Source organism: Drosophila pseudoobscura, chromosome 2, assembly GCF_009870125.1.
Source record: "Drosophila pseudoobscura strain MV-25-SWS-2005 chromosome 2, UCI_Dpse_MV25, whole genome shotgun sequence".
In the NCBI taxonomy this organism is placed as follows: Eukaryota; Metazoa; Arthropoda; class Insecta; order Diptera; family Drosophilidae; genus Drosophila; species Drosophila pseudoobscura.
The window spans coordinates 26,002,496-26,026,023 of record NC_046679.1 but is presented as its reverse complement, the minus strand read 5'-3'; the positions used below and the strand labels follow the sequence as shown (position 1 = coordinate 26,026,023).

Genomic DNA, 23,528 nt, shown 5'->3' with positions numbered 1-23,528 from the left:
TTATAATTGCCGTCTTTCGTCCTTCATTTGCCTTAATCAGATTATATTTTTGTTAATTATTTAATTTTTGTATCCACCTTGCTGGCTTGCTTTTCTTCGATTTGGTTGTGCCGCCTGTTCCGCATCGGAATATAGAATATTTCTATATTTTACAATCGGCTGCTTTTCTAGTATTAATCGGTATTCAATTTTGTTGCTCTGAGTACTGCTCGGCGAAAATTTTGCAGCAACAAATTTCTTATCAGTTTCTTACGAAATTATCCCAGATTTTAAACAAGTTCCTCAAGTTTTTCGGAGTACTAGTCTTTAGCGTGAAATAATGAGAATATAGACCTGAGGTGCTGTATTTCAAAAATAATTTTGTGTAATGGTTATCTTCGTTTATTTAATTTTCGTTTACCCGGTAAGCAGTAGCTAACCTTCCCCCTATTCCACAAGCTTACTCTATCTCTCTCACTTTCTCACACACTCTAACTCGTCCAGTGTGCGCCTTCTGGCGAGCGAATTATAGCGGTTGGTGTTGGTGTGAGAAGAAAGACAGATGTAGCGGAAAAAAAGTAGCAAAAAAATTGACACAGCTAAAATATTTTAAAATTCGCATCAAATAGGTGGAAAGGGGATAAACAAAGTGCAAGAATTACCATTAGCACATAACTCGCAGTCGTCGTTCCTGTTTCTGTCTTTCTCCCTATGTTTTTCCCACATCTCATGACAAGTGTAAGCTAAATTGAAGCAGATCGATGAGAGATCTTGATCTTTGAATAAACTAACCAATCATTTCGAAACATTTAGGAACATCGATGCAAAAAGACTGAAAGAGAGAGAGATTCAAAGATATTCAGCCAGGCTCCAGTCTTAATTTCACAAAAGTTTTCCGATTTTCTTTTGAAATCATAAATTGATGCTCCCGTTCTCACAATCCGCCAGATTTCTGCGTTTTCAAACGAAAACGTTTTCCTCGACGAAATTAAAAGTAAACGGTTCCTTATACAAAACAACGAATAACAGCAAAGACTGTGATCGTACCATGAGCGTAACAGAAGAGCGGGGTTAGGATAGAAATTTCCAGCCACATTTTATTCAAAATGTTGGTGAAACAAAATAATTATTTTACCATTAGAAATTTAATTTTCAATATGGCTGCTGTTACTCACAGTTCGTCAGACATGTTAAATACACTGGTGTTGATCTTCACTGTCTTGATCTTCAAAGCCAGTAATTGAAAAAATAAATTTATAAGAGCTAGAGCAACCAAATTTGGTATCCACACTCCTGTGATATCGGACCTTGACCGTCTTGTGTAAAAATTTCGCCACACCCCCTTCCGCCCCCAGAAAGAACGAAAATCTGTTGCATCCACAATATTGCAGATTTAAGAAAACTAAAAACGCAGAATCATAGATAATGACCATATCTATCCGGCTGCTGAATCTGGATCAGATCAGATCATTTTTATAGCCAAAGGAAACAAATCAATTTGCAGTGGCTACGCAGCGCCCGACGTCACGCTCAGACTGATTTTCTGTCTCTCTCGCACGCACTCTTTGTCGTTTCGTTTAATATTAGCGCCGTCTGCCGGAGGAGAGCCATACTGACTTAGTATCGGGTATAACTGTAGAGTTGCGGTGTCCGCAGCAACTCACAACTTCCTCCCTCGTTATTAATGGTCCCATGAGAAGAATATTGCGGATCCTTCTATTACGAAAACGACCCTCAGAAAAAGCAGCCGCTGCTTCGAAGGAAAAACATCTGAAATGGATTCCGGACATATTCTCAGATGATTGAATGCATACTTTGAGGAGTTTATGTAAGGATCATACCAATGATCAAAAACTGGCATTTTTCCGTAACTATCTTTTGTACACTTTAATTGCACCTTATGTTGAATCGGGTCGATCATTAACCCACGACTATTTTTCGCACTTTCACAGCATATAGTTACTCCTGATGTCAACAAATAGATTTTAAAATCCCACGATTATAGTATTCATTGGTATTGAATATTATACTATTCTAAGATCTCTCGACTTAGCACTACCGAAGCTCAGTGGAAATTGTTTCAAGGTTGCATGAGCCAATTCCCCTTTCTACTCATAGTTTACAATGTAATAAATAAAATGTAACTACGTGATCACATGTTCATACAAACTAATTCAAAACTGTAAAGAAAATATGCAGAAAATATTATTATATTTCAGAATTTAAAATCACAGAAAAGGATCAGTGGGGTATCTTTACGAGTGCGAGTGTGTGACGAGCGGCAAAGGGAGAGAGAGAAAACTTACCTTTAACTACCAAATCTAAGTGGGGAAGAGAGAGAGAAAGTCAACCGCACCCGAAACTTTCATTCCTAAGTCCCGAAATTAATCAATCAGATGAGTTCATTATTTATAAATCTATTATGAAATCGCAGGAGTCTGCACACACTATCTGGTTACTATAGCTTTAATACCCCGATATTTTAAGCAAAATATTGCTAGTAGTGATAGTGCATGTCATAATTTTAAACTATCTGCCTGATTGCAGTTTCCGTTTAGTCTCTGGTTTAAATACCAATAATTTAGTTACAACAGTGATATTAGAAGTATGCATATAACATGCATTCCATTTCTAAATTTTATAGTTGTGCCGCTAGATTTGATTAATTGACGATGGACAGCATTCGAAGATGTTAATTAAATTTGTGGGATTGCAAAAAAAGGTACATTTTAAAAATCTTTTTAAATTATACAATTAGTAAAAATAAATTGCTCATTTTTGTTGGTTTATTGTATACATTGGCCTATTTATTTACACTTATTTTAAGCCATTATGTTATTGAGATTTTTGGAGACATTATATTAAAATATTTTTACTATTGCTGTTACAGTTAGGTATAATTTAAACATATGTATATTTCATTTCATGAAATTGATATCCAATATAACACTTTCAACTTCATGTCTAAACATTTTTTCATTATTTCATACATACATACATACAGTATAACCGAATGAAATACACTACCGAAAGAATCGAATACTTATGTATAAAGATTTACCATGCTCTACCTTGTAATGGCAAATATCCTCCACACTGCTGCTGATGACCATTCGAAATAAAATTATTTTGGTTTCTATATGCCATAGCTAAACTATTTGACATGAGAGTATTATTGCAGGGCTGCTGTAACATAGCAACATTGGAACCTCCAACAGTTCCGTAACTTGCAAGTAGAGATGAAGAAGTATCAGGTGAGTGTGAATTAGGTGCATCTCCTGATATAAGATTGAGGCCACTCGTTACATTGGAAGATACTGCTACTGCTCCACTATTGGCATTTCCGCTATTACTAGCACTGCTATTATTGCCCGAAGGTGTCGAGCTATTACCATGTGTTTGTGACTGAGTTGTATTGTTACTTCCGGAACACGGTTTTCCATCCTTAACTAAGACTGGAACCGCAACCCGTCTTGGTGAACTTGCTGACTAAAAGAATAAATAAATATAAAATCAGATTAGTCAAATTAACAGAATATGCAGGTCATTAATCTTATTCAAATTTCTCAATATATCTATAATATTTAATAATGATTAATAATGTAAATGTATGAATATCGCAGTAAATTCTACGATTCTTATTTAAATTAAGAGTTTTCTACCTAACAAGTCTCATAAATAAAATTCAAGTTCACGCTGAGACAGTTTTTATTAATCTTATTCATTATAATCCCGCTATAATAAAAATATTATCATATCTTTAATGTGTGAGTCATAAAAGATTTCAAGATTTTCAAAAATTTAAAACATACTAGTTGATCAGCATTTGCATGGCACACACACAATCCGATCCAATTACCTTTAGATATAATTTCTCATGCAGATGATCATTAAATTTAAAATTTGTGTGTCGGCTTTTGATAGAGAACTATCACTTAGAAGGTGCTCAAAATCGTTAAGGAATGTATTGTAAAACGAATCCAATCCAAAGCAAAACTGCCTACTCATTTCCTATAGATAATTTATTGGAACATACTGCAGTATGAAAGCTTTACTACGGTCTGCTTTTTGTTTAAATTTTGTGATTTAGAATCTGTACATTTAAAGTTTTTGCTACCTATTTATTATTCTATGATTACTTTTTGTGTATAGGCTAGCCATTCTTTAAAAATACTACCTTTACTGTTTTTATTGATTCATAATTAGTTTATGAGACCCCTAGATTATTTACGATTCTGCATTAGACGTCTAACGATATACATAAAAATGTGGATGCTAAAAGATTTTGCTATTTAAGGTGCTGAAAGAGGTCCGGAAAAAATTGTAGATAAATTTGATATAGTCTGATGATACGCAAAGTATTGTTGATCTAGTTGGTATAGTTTCTAAATCTGCTCGTTAACTTGGACAGTCGGTAGTATCAAATCGGTTGTTGATGCGGATTAAGTATATGTATCAGTTACGGTGTTGGAAACACTTTCTTTTGCTGTTTGTCTTTTTTTCCTCCATTACCTTATAAAAGCAGGTATTTTTGTTAACTAAGATTATCACGAGTTACTTTTATACTTTCCACATCAACGAACAGCCGTTTTTTAGTAAATGGGACTATTTAGCGGATGATGCGACAAATTTTGTTACTCTATCTCTGTTTAGACTCCGTTGTTGATCTCTTGATTTTAGTCACGAATACAGGCATAGACTTATACATATGTATGTATACTCATACTACATATTAAAAAAAATTTACATAAGCGGATACAAAACCATTTGAAATTACAGCCAGTAAGTATATTAGCGAATGGGAGATTAAGTCTGACTATGGTTGTCATGCGGGATTATACCAAAAAAATGTAGTCTTGGCTCGGAGTTAAAATCACCAGAAAATAAAGTCTTTCTGTATAGTTAAAATACTCTATTTTTGTATTCTGTACTCGGAAAATACGAACTGTATAAACGTAACAGTATTATCAAAATATGATCATTTACCTGATTGTGTTGGTTTTGTTCCGCCATTGCCTTTTCTTTCGCTTGCCTTTTACATTTATACCTGTGGTTCTGGAACCAAATTTTTACCTAGAATAGCAATAGTAATACGCCCATTAGTCAATAACTTTAATGCATATAAAAACAAGGAAATTTGATTAGCACTCCAATAGGATTGACACTTATTGCTGATATTACAATGGAAAATGGATATAAAGATTGTAGTTTCTACACTTTTGCCGATGGTATTACAAATAATCAAATAAATAACAAACGGACCTCATAAAGTACATACTTTATTTCTCATCTGAAATACAAACCAGACTATGCAATTTATTCTTTTAGGTTGAAAGCTATCTCAGTCAAGTTGCAGCAGTGGCGTAAAATCGGTAAAAAAAAAAGTCTGTAAAAAATTATTATTGCGTCGCTTCTGTGATAATATTTAGTCCATCTGTCTTACGGCTTCGTGAAATAATTCTATTTAACATGTAGGTTGTCGGGCTTCCCTGACCGATATTAGTCAACAAATTCTTTAAAGTGTAGCCAGTTATTGTCATTGTTTTATCGCATATACATACATATGTACGTTCGTTTCGTTTCTACAGCTACATCTAGCTGTTTTCTCGCGCTCTATCTCTTTATCTATCGCTCGAATTTGGCGTTGGAGCAACCCGCTCTTCTTTTAACGCTTTCTTTAAGGCACCCGTTTGCATGGGCATGGGTACTTCAGTCCGCCTGCCCTTAATAAGTGAACTTAGAACTGATCGGGAACGTTGTGAGTCGCAGCTACGGCCGCGACTCTATAATTTTACCCGATACTCAGTCAGTATGGTAGCCCTCCGCCAGAGGGCGAACGAGAGAAGGAAAGAGCGGAATGAGTAGGAAGGAGTTGCGCAGCCACTGTAATTTCATTTGGTCCTGGTCTGGCTTGATTGATTTAATCTGATCCAAATTCAGCAATCTACTAGATATGCTCAATATCTATATTCTGTTTTTTTTTTTGTTTTTTTCGTGTCCTTAAAAGTGTACGTGCCACAGATTTCCGTCTTTGTGCGTGCGGAAATGGGCGTGGGATTCAGTGTGATTTCCCAGTAGTCGGCATACACAATTTGGTTGCTCTATCTCATATAGTCCGTGAGAGCTAGGCGTCAAGCAACACGGACAGACAGTTATGGCTATATCGACTCGGCTATTAATGCTTATCAAGAATATATGTACATATATACTTTATTAGGTCGAAAAGGCGTCGTACATATTTCAATACACTTCACTAGTGTCATTGTAGCACCGACTTAACAGCACTGTGCACAAACAGTAAAACTGTATGTTTTGTGGGTACCGAACCGTATTTAAATGTAAAATGCGGCATTAGGAGGTTTCGTCATTCGAGTCCACTTTAGCTGTTTATTTTTACAAACGATGTCTTAAACGACGCTTATTGAACCTATAAAAGAACAATAACAGCCGCGAGTTTATAAGCCTTATCGGAAAAGCAGCCACTGTGAGGGAGATATGTAAATACATGATCAGCAAAGAAGCGGCAGAATTATAATTTATCTAGATTTGGTGCTGAAAAGCTGAATATCGTTTTGGTACACGTAATAATAGCTCAGCGCAATAATTGAAAACATTAACGCAACTTAACTTAACTACTGAACGCAGAAATTATGAAAGAAAGAAGAAAGTTGCCCATCAATTAAGAATAATACATACTACCTTGGCCATGGCACCAAAAGAGGAGGAAAAATACGACTACACCTAATTCTGTTCTTACAAGGTGATTGGTCCCTGAAAAAACAGTGTAAAAAAAAACCGAGAAAAAATAGGTGATTGGATCCTTATATCTAAAACTTTGGAAAAACAAATTTGCGTATAAAAAATGTATTTACCAAACACGTCTGATTGCACTGATAGTTCTATGTAAATATATCTACAATTGCTCTGACCAGTAATTTGCTTGTATGTATTATGTACATATGAACACACAAAAAAAAACGAAAGAGAAACAAACACGTGCATAATCTCTTTATGATCTTTCTTGTTTTCGTTTGGTTTCTAGCTGTTTGTGAGCTGTGTGTGATTTTATCTTTTTGTGTTGTGTTATTTTGAACCGTGCCAAACAGAATAAAATCGTATAAAAAAGTTTAAAATTTTTGATTTTTAAACCGTGTTATTTCAATATGCCACAACAAAGGGAATTGGACAAACCTTACCGTGTGAATGCACCTTGCTACAAATACCCTTATTACCAACCCTCCGCTCTGACAGCCTTAACTTATCAATTTGTTGGCTGATAACACTTTTAGTTTCGATCAAAATTTTTTTAAAGTTCTACTGCCCATGAATTGTGATTATTAGGTAATTATTCCACACTTTTGGATGTAAAGTGGATGTTGGATGTTCGGAGTAGCCATTCTATAAGACCAATATTAATTTTTTTCTATAAATTTATTTATTTCTATGAAAATAGAAAATAGGAATAGGGGGCTTGACTCGTACTATGATAGAACTAGAGCAAAGAGAGAAGAAAGAAGGACTTTTAATGCGCTCTCTTTAAGTACACACATGTATGTACATATGTATGTATGTACATGCTAAACATGACAATTCACCGCTTACTTCTAGCTGCTACTGTGTGTATGTGGGAGAGGGAGAGTGTGAGCTAAGCAGAGGAGACAACCTCGGGAAATTGTTTTCTACATTGTTGCTATAATAATGATCGCAACTAGATAATTGTTTATGATAAATACATATATGTATGTGTGTACATATGTAATAGTTTAGGGCTGTTTCTATCTTTCTGTCTTATCTAATACTGTTACATTTGAGTGCCGCTCATGAAATTTGTGTACAAGTCTTCAGTCTTCTTTTAGAACGCAATTGGCATATATTTCGGTTTGTACGTCACTATATAATTTCCCTGCAATGATCAGAGAAAGCAAAAAATTCACGTTTCTCAGCTATCTGATCGGTCGAATAAAAAGCGAAACCCAAACAAACTACAATTTATAGTTTTTTTTTTCCTCATCTCCTAGAATTAGAACTTCCTAACTCTGGAATGAGATGAACCCTATTTCATTTATCTTAAATATAATACAATAAGATTATCCATTACCGTCTGATTCTTCCAATAAGCATGAGACATAGCAAATTTGTGATCAACCGAGTACAATAACGCCCAAGTTATTGATATAGAGCCGTTGAGGAACGCAGGCACTAACTAATATTTACATCAGTGAACAAATATAAGGGCGTGATAACAACAATGTCCACCACTTAACACATAATTGTCATTAGGTTAAGCAATTACTTTTGCGGTCCGCACAATAGGTTTAGGATGCGACGTGTTATAACAATAAAAACATTTGAATTGTATTGTCACCCTTCAGTTGAGTTTTTTGAAAATTTTCTACAATGCCTACCCACATAAAGATGGATGCTGATTACCTTTGAATAAAGCAGATCCAGAGCAAATAAAATTGTATGTGCTCTCAACAGTGGCTGTTTTTGAAAGATAAAAGTGCATTAAGGAACAATGAGGAAATAATACATTTTAAACTCACCCTTAAAGTGTATTGAAAGTGGTCATTGTTTGATCATGTTCTTTACAATTAAAGGGCATGGCCATTGTGTTTATAAAAAGGTAGTAAAGCATCTAAATTATTAAACTATACGTCGTACATATGTATGTATGTGTATACATATGTGCGCATACCTAAGCAGAAAACCCTGAACATTTTTGTATACCTACAATTTGATGTGCATTCGCCCATTAACATAACGCCCATTCATTAAAAACAATAGGTTATAATGTAAGATTCTAATGTAAGTAAGAACGGCATCGTCAAGAATTACGAATATAAGTAATATACGGTGCTTAAACAATATTTAATCTTTGCACTTTTACTTATATTTTGCGAATATTATTATTGATAAAAAAAATAGATCAGTCGATCTAGCAATGCCCGTCTGTCTAAATACCTGGATTACGCATTCTATCGGCGAAGAACAACAACATTTTTTCCGTTTCTATTACATACTCTAGATTTTTCAATTTTCCCCCCATGGTGGGGGATAAAACATAAATTGTACTACTATGAATGAAGCAGCGTACAAATTTATTGGTTTAAATTTATTGTACATTCTTCTTTGATTACATTCAACAGCCAAAAAAATATATATTTATGTATATATGTATATACATATGGTACAGCAAGCAAGAATTGATCTTTTTATTTACTTCTAATTTTGTATGACTGAGTTCTTGTTAATATCATAGTGAAAATGAAAGTTTGAGTTCGTTGATCTGTGATCAATATTTTCGAACTATATAAATAATAAAAAATTATAGAATTTTGATAAACACTTTTGGTTGTTCGAACTCTTTAAGTTTCTGAGAACTAGGCGTCAAGCAAGACGGACGGAACAACGGACAGACAGACATCGCTATATCGGAGGTCGGAAACACTTCGTTCTGGGCCTTACACACATCCACTTTCTCCTTGAATCTTATATACCCCCATACTCATATTGTGTATTCTCTTATTCTCATATTCTCTTAAAAATAGCCCTCGGAGTTGAACAATTACAAATTGAAGAGAGCTGAGAAAAGATATATACATATGTACATAAATATGTACATATTCTCACTAATTGAGTCAAGACAAACACATTAAATTAAACAAGGTTTAAGATTAAACAAAATTTGTTTTCAACCGATTGTACATATATTCCTATAAACATACACTCATTGGTATGTATGTACATACACATGCACATATACAGAGTAGTGAGATCCGGCCTATTTCAACGAATGATTTTTGAAACAAGATTCCACCAAATTTCGAGATAGCTTTAAAACTTCGTTCTTATAACAGCTACATATGTACATATATGATATAGTGTTTTGATCAGTCCGAAAATGGTTTTTTATTTATTAAAATAGTTTCACATAGCTCACGAGAATTGGGTTAAAATCTGACTATGTATGGTATAGTTTTGGTTTCGAAGGAGGTTATGTTCGCGGCCTGTTTGAAAGAACCCGATGTAACATTAGGTTAACTTGGTTCTACTTGTTGCTTTTCGTATTTGTACTGATGAATATAATGAAAGCAACATACAACGTAGTATGTAAGAGCCGCGCTAATGGGAAAAGTTTTCGGCTGTTTCTTCTGATCAAATATGCAGGAATCCATTATTAAATTTTATATACCTATTTATGTGTGTAAGTAAGTCACTTGATATTTCGTTACCAAAACGCATTAAATAAAACAAGACCCCGAGTATTCTAATGATGCATGAATATTTGGTTTTACAGTAGAAAACACCCAACAAGATACCAAAAAATCAAAAAATGTATCAGCTTACCTGTGTTGGTGTTAAGTGAATAAGACTGGCCAAGTGTTCTCGTTCTGGTGCAGATAGATAGCGCTGCTGTTTGAATCTTCTTTCAAGTTCATAGACCTATAATATATTTACAAACAATAGAAATAAATACATACATATTATTTGTGTATTATACATAAGTATAAGTATGTATATCGTCGATACTTTAAGTAAAAATAAAAGTTCGCTAGGTTCCTTATTTTAATGTACATATTACAGAGAAAAGTGATGCGCTGCCATGATTTTGAATGGAACTGGACCTTGAAAATCCCCCATTAATACCCTGGCTACTTTATTGACCCGTTTATTCTTTCTTTTATGTTGTTTTTGCTGTTGTTGTTGTGGATTGGTTGCCAAGTAAAATCCATTTCGAATATTGTGAATGTTATAATGAAAAACGAATTTTATATTTACCGTACACTTGAAGTCTTGAAGTCTTAAATAAATACAAATATTTTTATGAGTTTATGTTTACTTTGTGCAAATGCCTGTTTGCTCATGCCGTACGTTACTTACTACCGTTGGATATACATACATACATACGTAAGTGTGTATGTGTGGATATACTCACATACATATGTATGTATGTACATTCTCTTATGTATGTAAGTGTTCCTACGCAACATAGTCCATGCAAGCATCCCCATACGCTTACATATGAACATCCTTACATTTAAACAAAAAGGGACTAATGGGAAATGACACAATTTTCTTAGAGCTAAGAGTTTCTAATAAACTGTCCTCTAGTTCAATATTTATTGCTAATCACTCATCAAAATTCTTAATCGGGCAATCGGAAAAAGTACAAAAAAATATATACCAATTGTTCGACATCTTAAACTGATACTTGCATTTTTGTTATCTTTTTGTCTTGGTAAGCTTAAAAACAAATCAGAAACTACCGATTTTTTCTATTAGTTATTGGAAAAATGAAGAAATAAAACCAACTTTCGACAAAAAAACGTTCAATAAATAATTTATAATGTGGACCAATGGTACTATTAGTATTCAAAGTATTATTATGTTGGTACAAAAATGAAATGAAACCATTATGTACATATCTGCAATACTCAAAACCAGGCCTCTCCTTCAATCTTTTAAAACTGAATCAGTCTATTATGAAACTACTAAAGGCACTATCGGAAATGTAATAAATCTTGAAAAACAATTATGTTGCATAGATCGACTTTGAGATGTCTCCCAATTGGCAGGAAGTGTGAAAGACATGCGGTGCAATGTACGGGCATTTGAACCAGCAAACACTTCGTGCTGAGGATTATTCAAGTTAAATCATAGAACTACAGTGGCCATGGGAAAGATTATTTAGATTGTGATAACGTTGTACTAACCTGAGCTTGAGTAAATAAGACTCTTCGTTTTCTCCTCTGCGCCAAAGGAAACTGCAGTGGTTTGGTATCACTAACACTGCATGCTGCTAATCCACTCATATTTCCCATGTGACTCATTGATCCACTGGCTGTCGTACTCATTAGACGGGATACTGAAAACAAAAATTAAAAGCATATAAATGCACCTGCTTGTGAGATTAATTCAATTTCTATTCTACTAGCTTTGATCATAACAATCTTGAATGTCCACATCAAAATCCACATTCAAATGTATATGTATTTAGGAATGTATTGATTTCTAGCCAACCGATCTATCTCTGTAAGAACCATCCTCTATACCAAAAACCCTTCTATTGAGGTCCTTCGATAGATTCATACTACGAATGGTTAAGAAATACAGCACATAGTACATACATATGTACATATACAAGAGTATTTAATAAAATTAAAAAATTAAGACTCAAACAAGTATGGATTAATCTACAGTATACATTGTACATACTTATTTACATACATAAACGAATTATACGAATTATCGCGGAGCTGCAAATAATTGAATTCTTGCTTGAGATTTTGTATTAACTCGATCGAAATGATTTGAAATGTAAGGACCACATCAGAAACGGATATAGGAACTACATATATGTTAATAAATGGGTTTTGTTGACGAAATTTTGCCTGCGGGTTTGCCTGTTATGCCAGCTGTACTGGAATGTTGACAATTATAATTTGAACAATTGCCCTAAATCTTAAACGACAAATTCAAAGTGTCAGACGGTATAGAGCAGGCCCAAATGATGAGTATGTATATTTGCAAAGCTTGGAAAAACTACATACATATGTATATATTTGGACCATCTTTCTGTGTCGATAAAACTCCCATTAGAATAGGCCGAGCAGATACCTACCAATATTCGATCATGCACATTCATGCAGGACCATATGCATATGTATATGTACAATTAATGTGCATTAGTGTATGTGTGCTGAACGCATATGCATACAGAAACATACACATGTACATACATACATACATAGATACATACATACAAGAAAAACATTCAAAAAATTGAAGGGCCGTAAATTGAAAAGTCCACAATCATCTTTCCATTTCTAAAATAAACAATGACAACCAAATAATTTAAAAATCAATTATTTTCACACATGCCCTTTCATACCTGAAATACATAGGGTAGTTGCTGGGTATTTTAGTTTACATTTTGTATGGTCGTTGCAGGTTTTGCATTTCAACCGCACATTTGCGGTTCGTATCAACTTATGTAAGTTGAGTAAGTATTCAGAAATCATTATTCAGCATCGAAATAAACGGACTATCTGCACAGATTGTAGCTATGTACATATGCAGACATATGTAGGATACCATAGGGTAAATCGTGGTCGAGCATTACGCACACCAGCATTAGTACTTAATTATTTTTGAATAAACATAGAATTAATAAGAATCTACATTGATTGCATGACTAAGCAGTTATGAATATCTACAAGTGAAAAATAAATCCAAAAAAAATGTCAAGTACTTTCTGGGAACTTTTGTTGGTTTCTTTATTTTTCTTTGAAAGAATGTTTTGGGAACAGTTTTTTTTTAAATATCTACATATATGTATGTATGTATATATGTATATATGTACATACTCGTCCATATGCACGTTGGTAGGTGCGTATATTGATATTTTTCTGAAATGCATAGTCACAAAGGCAAATTTTTTAAAGTTGCGGTGATTATCCCGATTGTTTCATTCTGTCAAATATAATTTTGTTCACTAGAAACTTTCAACAACCAGAATACAGCTAATCAGCTTAAATCTGTCACATGCAAGGTAAAGATAAAAATATTCGACATGAATTAAAATAATCTATCTAACATATGGGAATCATCTTCGATCCAATCCATCTTTGCGATATACCTCGTATATCCTCTATTATTCTATTTCAACGAAAATTTGCAGTCCCCTTTGTAACTAAACAGATCATTCGACGGAATTTACCGGATCTATTTTCTATATCATGTGTACCATATGGTGAAAATAATTTTAAATTTAAATTCAAACATATGTATGTACATAGATGCGTAATAGCTTATAAGTACGTAACATATATTTGGATTAATTGGTATATCAATACCGTCGCGACAAAGTTAGCTTCTTTATTGGTTATGGGATAAATTTGATACTTGTAATCACATATCAGATGCCAATAAAAGGATAAAAGGATAAATCATTTTATACTTACTTGCAAATCTTGGATCATTGGCCGTTGAACCGTACCATGATGCAGAACTTCTCATGTCTGTGTAGTGGCCGGCTAGAGATAAATTATCTGTTGGTCCGCAATAGCTTTGCACTCCCGGACTATGATATAAGGATCCCATAGCGTATGGATTAGCCATAGTTGAAGCACTTAATGTTCCGGGGGAATTTATGCTACTACCACTTGAATTGGATCTATAAAGATATATTCATATGAAATTAATGACTATGAAATTATGCCTTCAATTGTCTTAATTTAATTTTTGATTTGATATATATAACATTGTGTAGAATTTACTGTTACTGTTACTGTTAGAGTCGACATTCCGATCACAAGATACGCGCTAACCAGGAACTAATACGTTTCTAAGCATCACATTTCTAATAACTCGAAAATCTGTAAATAGGAAGCTACCGAAGGGAATTTTTTGTTGCACCTCGGCAATTTCTTTATTCTGGCTGCAATAAATATTTTACTTAATTATGAGAGATAGGTATAAAATAATTCTAATATCGCCTAGAGTACAACCAGAGTACCATAGATAAATTAATTTGTTATAGATTTGTGATTCCCACGAGGAAACTTTTTATCCATGGCTGATGGAACTAGTGCTCGCATTAAAAGAGAATATCGCATTAAAAAAAATATTTCCAAACCTAGGTCTGGCCATGTTCTTTTGTAAGAGCAGCTGCATTTTGGAGACCGTCAGCAACCAAACGTTCTATGATATTTCCCTGCACAGCAAATACTTTCTGTTCTGAGGAAAAAATTGCATGAAGGCAGGCAAAAAACTGAATGGCAGAGAAAATGTATTGATCGAATTCGCATATCGACCGTAATCTATTAGTAGTACCCTTTCATATCAAGAAGAAATCCAAAAGCAACTAAGTATACCATTTTGTATACAGTATTCGGTATACCACGCTTGATAATCGTCATTTCAGTTTCTATGAATGTAAGCTTAAGAGAGGGGTGTGCACAGCAATAAACAAAGAGCTTCAAAATGAGACTAGACTGAAGCGAAATAGACGTGCAATAGACCTTTATATAGACCTGCCTTTATCGACTTTGCTTTTAATTCTAATATTATTTGTAAAGCATCTTCGACCCATAAATCATATATTTTTCATTACATACTTTAATGTATATTTTCAAATGTTCGGAATATCGACTTTGTCTTTTTTTAAATTAAATTAAAATATTTTATATAAACTTTAAGGATTCCGATAAATATTTCTTCTACTTATAAATTAAGATCATTGGAGATAATTTATATTAGAAGATGTTAAGTTTCTTAATTATTAGACTATATTTTGTAAGGCTCATCTTTAACTTTATGCAAGTACACTAGTAAATTTAGTATACAATCTACCAAAGGGTACTAATTTCAGATTAGCTTATTATATTTACCGAAACGGAGATGGGGGATTTCCGTTTAGTTCCAGTTTGCGATATGATTCCTCTATTGGACTTAAAATATCGGTGACACTAAATGGTGTTGAGTGATTATTATTAAATAACGAACTCTGATGCTGACTGTGCAGGCTCTGGAGGTGGTGAATATTTGAGATATTCTGATGGTGATGTGCAACCGCTACAGCGGCTGCTGTTGAAATCGGGTTCTGTGCCGATGTTTCGTTTGTATTTAATTTGTTAGGAGGCTCCAGTTGGTGATGCTGGGAAATGGCTAAAGGTATAAGTATGTCTTTTGGAGATAAACTCATAACCAAATCCGATTCATTTAATGCAGTTAAATTTGGCTCTCCATTAATAGATATTTCTCTATAGCATTTTTTTTCATTTATTGATATATCAATAAGGTTTGAGGCTGACATACGAACTTATTTATCACCAGCTTGCAAATCCACGTAATTTTATAACTCTAGAATTAGAATTTAAATTGTTATTATTTCCTAATAATTGTAATAGACATTTCTGATTATAGTATCTCATATTAAAGTACGCGTACCTATTATTATTATTTTAGCATGTACAACACAATTTTTTACGCTTCAAAATTCAGAATAAAACAGCTTATTTCATTTTCCCAAGCAAAATCTTAGCACAAAAATGTTTTTTAAATATTCGTCGAAGTTAACGAGTTTTTCATAGCATTCTTTCAGTTATAATAACTATTTATTGACATCGTAACCTTGTTATACTCTAATATGGGCATTTCCGCGGTTCGTGAAAATACTTTCGTACGCTTTTGGCGTACAAAAAGATAGAAAACAAGTTCTTATTTCTATGCTAAGTACAAACGATGGGGTTGATCGAGATTTAGTTTTCATAATGTTAGCAATAATCATGTGGTCACAAACGTACGCAGAAGAAACGTAGAAGTCGACTTTGGCTTAACCTAGTAAAATGCAATAAATCTGCGAAACGGAATATTCTAGGGCGGGTAATTTTTTTAAAAGCCTATAAATGTAAGCTTATATCGGATGTTTACGCTATAAATAATCTCAATTGGTTTTTCAAAATTGAATTAAATACCAGTCATAAACGTCCCATTTTTTCATATGCTTTTTACTTCACTTCACTTAAATCACTTCATATTTTCCTAACATATAACAAAAATAGTAAAAGAGAACATGACTATAAAACACCAAAAATACCGAAAAAGTTCACTTTTGCATATTTAAATAGGTTTTCAGATCAAAGTTTAGTAAACTATATGCCAATTGGTTAAGTTAGCTGAGTTTTGATCAATTTAGAAAATAATAACGGGACAAAAGTATATGGAAAAGAGTTTTTATTGACATTTAAGTTTTTGGGCTCGGTTGACATTTCCACGGAAATGCACATGACTTTTTGAGCATCTTCAAACTCATAAAATATATATACATATGTACCGATGTACATAATACTATATTAATCATAATGACCGGCTGAGTATAGCCATGTCCGTACGTCCATCTGAAAAATGAAAACTTTAAAAATAGTCTCTTAGCTATCTGGCTTAAACTTCGCAATGTCTTTTATTATGCTATAATTTATAATAATGTATTTTTCCAATTGAAACTATTTTGAGTACATGAAGCCATAATATAATGCTCAATATTGGTTCAAATATACTTATACCAGAATCAAATTTTAATCGTTAAACTATTTTGTTAGTCAGAATGTTTAGATTGACCCAAAATGTTGAATTAAATATTCGTTGCTCAGACTAGACCGCTTTCGACTAATGAATAGGAAATAATAGGATCGGATGTATGTATGTACAGAGGCTCAGCTATCAAATTTACTTTACTGGAGGCGCTATCTATAATTATTTGGGCTTTGTATGTATTTAATCACTACTTTGCTAAACTTATTGATAAATCATATTCATGATATAATTTTTGTATTTAGCTCGTGTATCATTTAATAAAAAAAATGTATTCATACTTTGCTTTAAACGTGACAGAAATAGTATATATAAATATATATATATATAGTATTTCATAATGGCGGTTGCCTCATATATTCATATACATAAACCTGGTCATTGAGTCATTATTGACCGAGAACTCCAGTCATACTTACATATGTACATACTATGAAAAGAAGTACATTCTATGTAAATCGGGTCAGGGATGCTTTAATCAGTGCATTACAACTAATCTTTTCCAAATGTCAATATGTCTTATGGTTTTCAAATCATGTTTTAATTATAATTAAAGCTATTTAATTATTCTAAATTGGTATGTGTATGGTGTATATTGTTTACATTGTATATATCAACAATAAGAGTATACATTCTAGCTCGGGAACACTAAAATAACACTTCGCGTGTACAATTAACGTACTTTATCATTAATAAGCATATTCTTAATAGGGTGGTATGTGGTATCCCTACTATAAAAGTATTTAAAAACGATGATACTATTATTATTGCAAAAACTGTGTAAAAAATGTAATTATTTCTTCTGTATCCGAGTAATGCTTTCTAAAATGTGAAACGGCGAAGATCAATTTAAGCTAAAATTAAAATTTTCTCTTTTGTATCAACTCCACAGGCATGCATATAAGGATATGCATGTGTATGTACATGTATGTACATATGTATGACTGTTCACTGAAACCAAAGAGACGGCTTCCATCTCACGACACGCCCCAAAGGGTATTCAGATTGATTGCTTTCGAACGGGAACGGACTCTATGCAAGAATGGGTTTATCGGCCAACGAATTGTACGAAATAATAACCATTTATACAGTTTGATTAAAATGATGAAACTCAATATGGAACCATATCAACACCATTAAACAATAGATAAAATTACCATTCGAGCATGAGTTTCAGTTTTCCATAATTGTAATGTTACAATTGAATAAAACATGTATTCAACGCATTTTTTTATAAAGAACATGTGATTTGTTAATTTGGTCTGAATAGTCGAAATGTAATTTCTTCTCCGAATACACATTTGAAATTCATTTGAATCGCAAATGTACACTTTAATATGTCGGATGTACATAGGTTCCAAAAATGTCCCATTAGTTTATGTATTTGGTTTATTTTTACTGTTGCAGAAACTACACCAGTAACAATTATTTACACTTTCAATTGCATAGCACGAGCCAAGAAACAATTTTCTACAACTTCCAGCTACCTATGCACATATGTATGTACATATGGATGATTACAAGCTTAACAGTCTCAATGTGGATACTTTGATTCAAAAAATCAAAGTCGCGTTTAATTAAATATGTATAAATCTTTTGTAGTTGAAGACACTTGTACTTTGTAATTGGGTTCACAGTTTTCACGGATAAAATATAATTAAATGAATTGAACTCACTCAATTTTGTATATATACATATAGCAGAGTATATATCAGAATGTATTAAAGTGATAAACAGAGACTTGATGTTGAACTATTTTAGCTGGTGATTTTAAGCTTGATTTTGAAGATAAAATGTTTACTGCCAAATCACTTAGAATATGTTACACCTGATTTTTGTTTCTTCAGCACAATATAAGTATGTATGTAAATTTCAACACATATAAGCCCACGTCAGTGAATTTATTATGAATATCCACTCGACACGATTCCGTCAAATGAAATAAGAGGTCTGAACAGTACTGACGAGTACTCCTCAGATGGCTTCTGGATAGCCCTCGAATAAGTTTTTCCTATTAACGATGACTTTGTGCTGTGTTTGGTACTGGCTATACACTTCGTTGAACAAAACAAACATGAAATATTGCTTATTCATTTTTCTTTAGCCAGCCAATACCAGCTCGAGAAATATTGAGGGCTGGGCTGGAAGCAAATTCGCTGTGAGGTTACTGCTGCTCGTTGTAACAGCTCTCTACCTACTGCATCTGCCTTCGTTTCGCGTTACTCGTTTCGTTTCGCTCGCACCAACAATGGCATGTCAGTTTAAGTACACCAGAAAGAGATGGCTACTGCACATATATCGTTAAATGTATGTACATATACATTTGAATGGTTATTCTGACAAAAGCAGTCCACCAATAGCAACAAAGACGTTGTTTCAACCCCAGTTGAGCCTATGGATTTCAAAATAGTTCAGGAATGCTGCAGATTTCCTTCTTCTCAAATTGCTGAATTTGCTGCTAACAATGGAACTTCTTGCTAAGCCGGTATTTTCACACAATATAACAATGCCGACCCGTACTCTTACTCTCAAGAAGCAGCCTCAAATTTTCGACGGGCTCTGCACCATTCACATATCTTAAATGAAAACAGTTTGATCTATTTATCCATTATCTAGATATTAATCAAAATTTTAATAAACACTCGAGCATGCGAATGCAGTTTATAAAAAGATTCAGTTTATCTATTAAGTTATATGTACTTTTTAATCCCAGGACAAATACGGTTTAACCTAATAGTTGTGAATAATGAACGTACCGGAATGCATTGAACTAAAATATATTTTACACGCCATTATATTTGTTTAATCCCCAATAACGTTCCGGATTTTCATAGTCGGGAGGTGTCAGCTATAATACAGCTTTTGCTTACCTCGAAAATAGCGTAGGAGGCAGATCAGGAGGATGCGCTAGAAATACAAATAAAGAATATAGTCACGCCCAATCACAGACCTGAGCTTATCCATTCATCCATTTCCCTAATCAAAATATAACATGTGACAATGCTTGGCTTTTACTTAAAGAAGTACAAAATGAAAAACTTTAACCGATAATTGCAAAAAAACGTTCCGTTAAAGACTGACATCTGTGAATTTCAATAGTCTGACCAATTTTAAAATATATGTAATATGTACACCTGGAGAATACTCCACTTCACCATTTTCCTTAAGGTGTTTCACTATGTTTTTATCGTGCCTGTGGGACATAGTATACAAATGTAAAAATTTTCGTCTGGGAAAAATTAATTTAGAGGGTCCCGACGGCTGCGTACATACTGAGGATCAGAATGTAGCATTCCATCTATTAATGGGGTAGCAACCACAGCGGTAATTCAACCACACTCTTGTTTCTCATGGAATATTTTCGTTCCTTTAAACAGTGAGAAGTGTTGCTGATAAAAACATTACTATGCACAAAAGGGAATACATTTAAGTTTAAATAAATTCCTTTATTAATAATTGAAGAGGACTACTTATCATATTATATTTGCTTAAATAAAAATCTTTACTTTAAGTAGTGACTAAAATGTATTTAACTGTTTTAAGGCCGGTATCTTTTGACCGGTAAATGTCAATAAATCTACATATGTATGTATACAAGTACATATGTACTTATGACCCTCGCTACAAATCACATACGTATTTTGTTAGCTTTTCAATCAGTAGTAAGAGGTGACGACTTCATAAGACGAAAAAAAAATTATTTAATAATAATTCAAATAAAATCTTATTAAGAGCATATTGATCCAATTTTTACAATTTATGTTGACTGGTCATTATGCTAATAAATGTGCTTATAAATAGATTAAATTATAATAATATATTTCCTACTACATAAATATGCTTAAGGATAGTACGAACACAGTAATATATGAATTACCGTGTGAGCATACATACATATGTAAATTTTTCGGTATATCTATCTATCATAGGAACAATGACTCGAAGAGCAGGTCGCTATGAGAAATTCCTTGGTTCTGAAAATATTCCATCCAAAACCCAAGATTTTTATACAGATCGGATGACATGCAAAATCAGTGGCGCATAGGATTCTTCGATCTGAAAGGAAACCAGACAAAACAAAACAATCTGACAAATAAAATCTCTGGCGTTATTTCAGTGGTCGAAATCATATGAATGATTTTTTTACAAGTAAGTACAAAATTTGGTAGATCAGTTCAATATTACTGGATACTTATGTACTATTATAATATTACTTTTTAATTCTTAAATACTTGAATTATATTATTTTACATTCCAGACCACATCTATAATTTAAATTAAAAATAGATTAATTAGGCTAAAAACAAGATTCTGTCATTCTGTAATGACAGCCAAATAGTGCTTTAAATGTCCATTTAATTCACAATCATCTAATAAAAGTAAGATTCTTACATTCATTGCTTTTACTGACACAATACATACAGACAAACACACATAGAATACACACATTCATACATGTGAATGTGGGCGTTGCGCTCATGTGCCCGTGGGAGGAGCAAGACGGTGGAGTACTAAAATGTGCCATGCTATTGGTTATCGAAGGGTAACGCCCTCTTATGATTTATTACATTTGAACCAAGCAGATGGTCTGAAATGGAAATGTGCTAATCAGAATATAATATGGATATTAGTAAGGAACATAAAAACGCGCAAGTCTTTATTTATGTGTATTTATGGAATAAACCAAAAACAAATTTTTTACAGGGAAGTGAATAGCCTTAAAACAAAAATAAAAATCCGTTGCTTCTACATACATTTCTAATGGACATAAAAAACCATTACCATTCTATTCAGTCTCTTCAGTAAGAGCATGGTCTCCTCAATAAGAATAGTCATACATTTGTTTGTTATTTTGTTTCTATAATCTATATTGTATACTAGAGGCACTGTGTGATAAATTAAATAATAGACAAGATATTTCTGAATTATCTAAGTTATTTAATATTCCTATAAACAAGGTAACCAAATTATCTGTGCTTTGAGCTATCATATAAATTGGATCTCATCCCTTATTACGAATAAGTACCATCGGAAACCAAGTTTTGTTGTATTGACACAAAGTTTTTTTGCTTTAAAATTGAATTAAAATAAATATTTGAAGTTTTTGTTTAATAACGTTATACGTTACAATTCATAGATAGGGTATAGCCTTAAGTCTTGGGCCAAGGCTTTTAATAACCTTATTGATCCATCGAACATAAATATGTACGAGAATGTCACAAAAGCTTAACATGAAACAACATTTTCCAACATTATTGAATTATTTTGGAAAATAATCTATCGACTTATTGATGCTGACCAAAAATGTAGATAGAATCGGAAATACTTTCTTTTGGATGTAAAATATAAAATATTGCATACATTTCAAAGAATACTAAGTATATATATGTATATACTTTATATACACGAATTCTATGAGTACCAACTTAGGGGCTAAAATTGTTTTTGTCATCCAGAAGCCCAGCTGAGGTCAAGAAGTCAGATTTCTATGATTTTCTGTTTGGCTGTGGCTGTGGGTAGATAAGTCTCACTGGCATATATGTTTCCACGTACATATGTACATCAGCTTCGTGTGTATATGTCTGTTCATACATATGTAAATTTTTATGTAACTTTAAAATTATTGTTTAGTACTCATATTATGGCATTCAATTCAAAAAGCACAAGTCTGTAACGAGCAGAAGAAGGGAGATGATTTCATGAAGATTCATGATCTGAATCAGAAATATAGTCCATCTAGCGATATTCTTCTGTTTCTATTCAAACTATTCTGGTCCTTTAATGAAATCGTTGAAATCCGGAAAATTCCGAATTAATCTTACCAAGTCCACCTTTATAGCCCATAGAAACCAATAGTACGAATTTTCATAAATAAGAATTACGATTTTTTGATTTGAAATATGATTTTTTTCTGTTAATAGGAATCTACCAATCCCACAACAAACTTTTATGGTATACATATATTGAATCAAATTATTTAAAAATAAAAAGTTGTAATACAATTTGTTTCCTAATCAGTATATTTTGGTTACTTCCAACTCTACCAAATGGGGATTTATTTCTTTAAAAGCGGCGATGTATGTATGTATGTACATATATCAATATGCACGTGCAGTGGAACTTTCTAAGGACTATTTTCATCTCGATGTGTATTATCATTTATGAAGAAATTCTTTTTTAAATCTAAAAAAAAAAAATCTTTTGCATATTCAAAACATAACTTTTTAATGAATTTCATGAAGCTGCATTTTTATTCTCTTGAAAGTGGTATCATAAAATCGGTAGAAATTTTGTAACGCAAAAAAGAAAAAATATCAGATCTCATAAGGTATAGTCATTATACTCTGTATTTTTTATCAGAATGAACCAACAACATGTCTTTTTTCATTCAAACGCTAATCAGAACGCTCGTCAGAAGTAGCCGAATCAGACTCTATATCACATAGTTGTCG

General features: G+C 33.0%; 1 protein-coding gene and 1 long non-coding RNA gene across 3 annotated transcripts; one reads left to right on the top strand and one right to left on the bottom strand.

The window, feature by feature from the left end:
* Positions 1-2,936: 2,936 nt before the first annotated feature.
* Positions 2,937-19,066, bottom strand: scro (scarecrow). 2 transcript variants are annotated; one of them, XM_033385762.1, is made up of 7 exons: positions 18,753-19,061; positions 15,375-15,846; positions 13,947-14,158; positions 11,697-11,848; positions 10,330-10,425; positions 4,966-5,052; positions 2,937-3,468 (listed from the first exon to the last, which is right to left on the bottom strand). In XM_033385762.1, the coding sequence occupies exons 2-7, from the start codon at positions 15,797-15,799 to the stop codon at positions 3,037-3,039; spliced, it is 1,404 nt and encodes a 467-aa protein (XP_033241653.1). In that variant the 5' UTR covers positions 15,800-15,846; positions 18,753-19,061; the 3' UTR covers positions 2,937-3,036. The 2 variants fall into 2 exon arrangements, with proteins under 2 accessions (XP_033241653.1, XP_033241654.1); XM_033385763.1 differs by lacking the exon at positions 4,966-5,052 and having other exon boundaries at positions 18,753-19,066.
* A 268-nt stretch (positions 19,067-19,334) lies between these two features.
* LOC117185622 (uncharacterized) lies at positions 19,335-21,991 on the top strand. The gene is made up of 3 exons (XR_004471101.1): positions 19,335-19,561; positions 21,006-21,225; positions 21,335-21,991. It is a non-coding gene; the product is annotated as an uncharacterized lncRNA (long non-coding RNA).
* Positions 21,992-23,528: the final 1,537 nt, after the last annotated feature.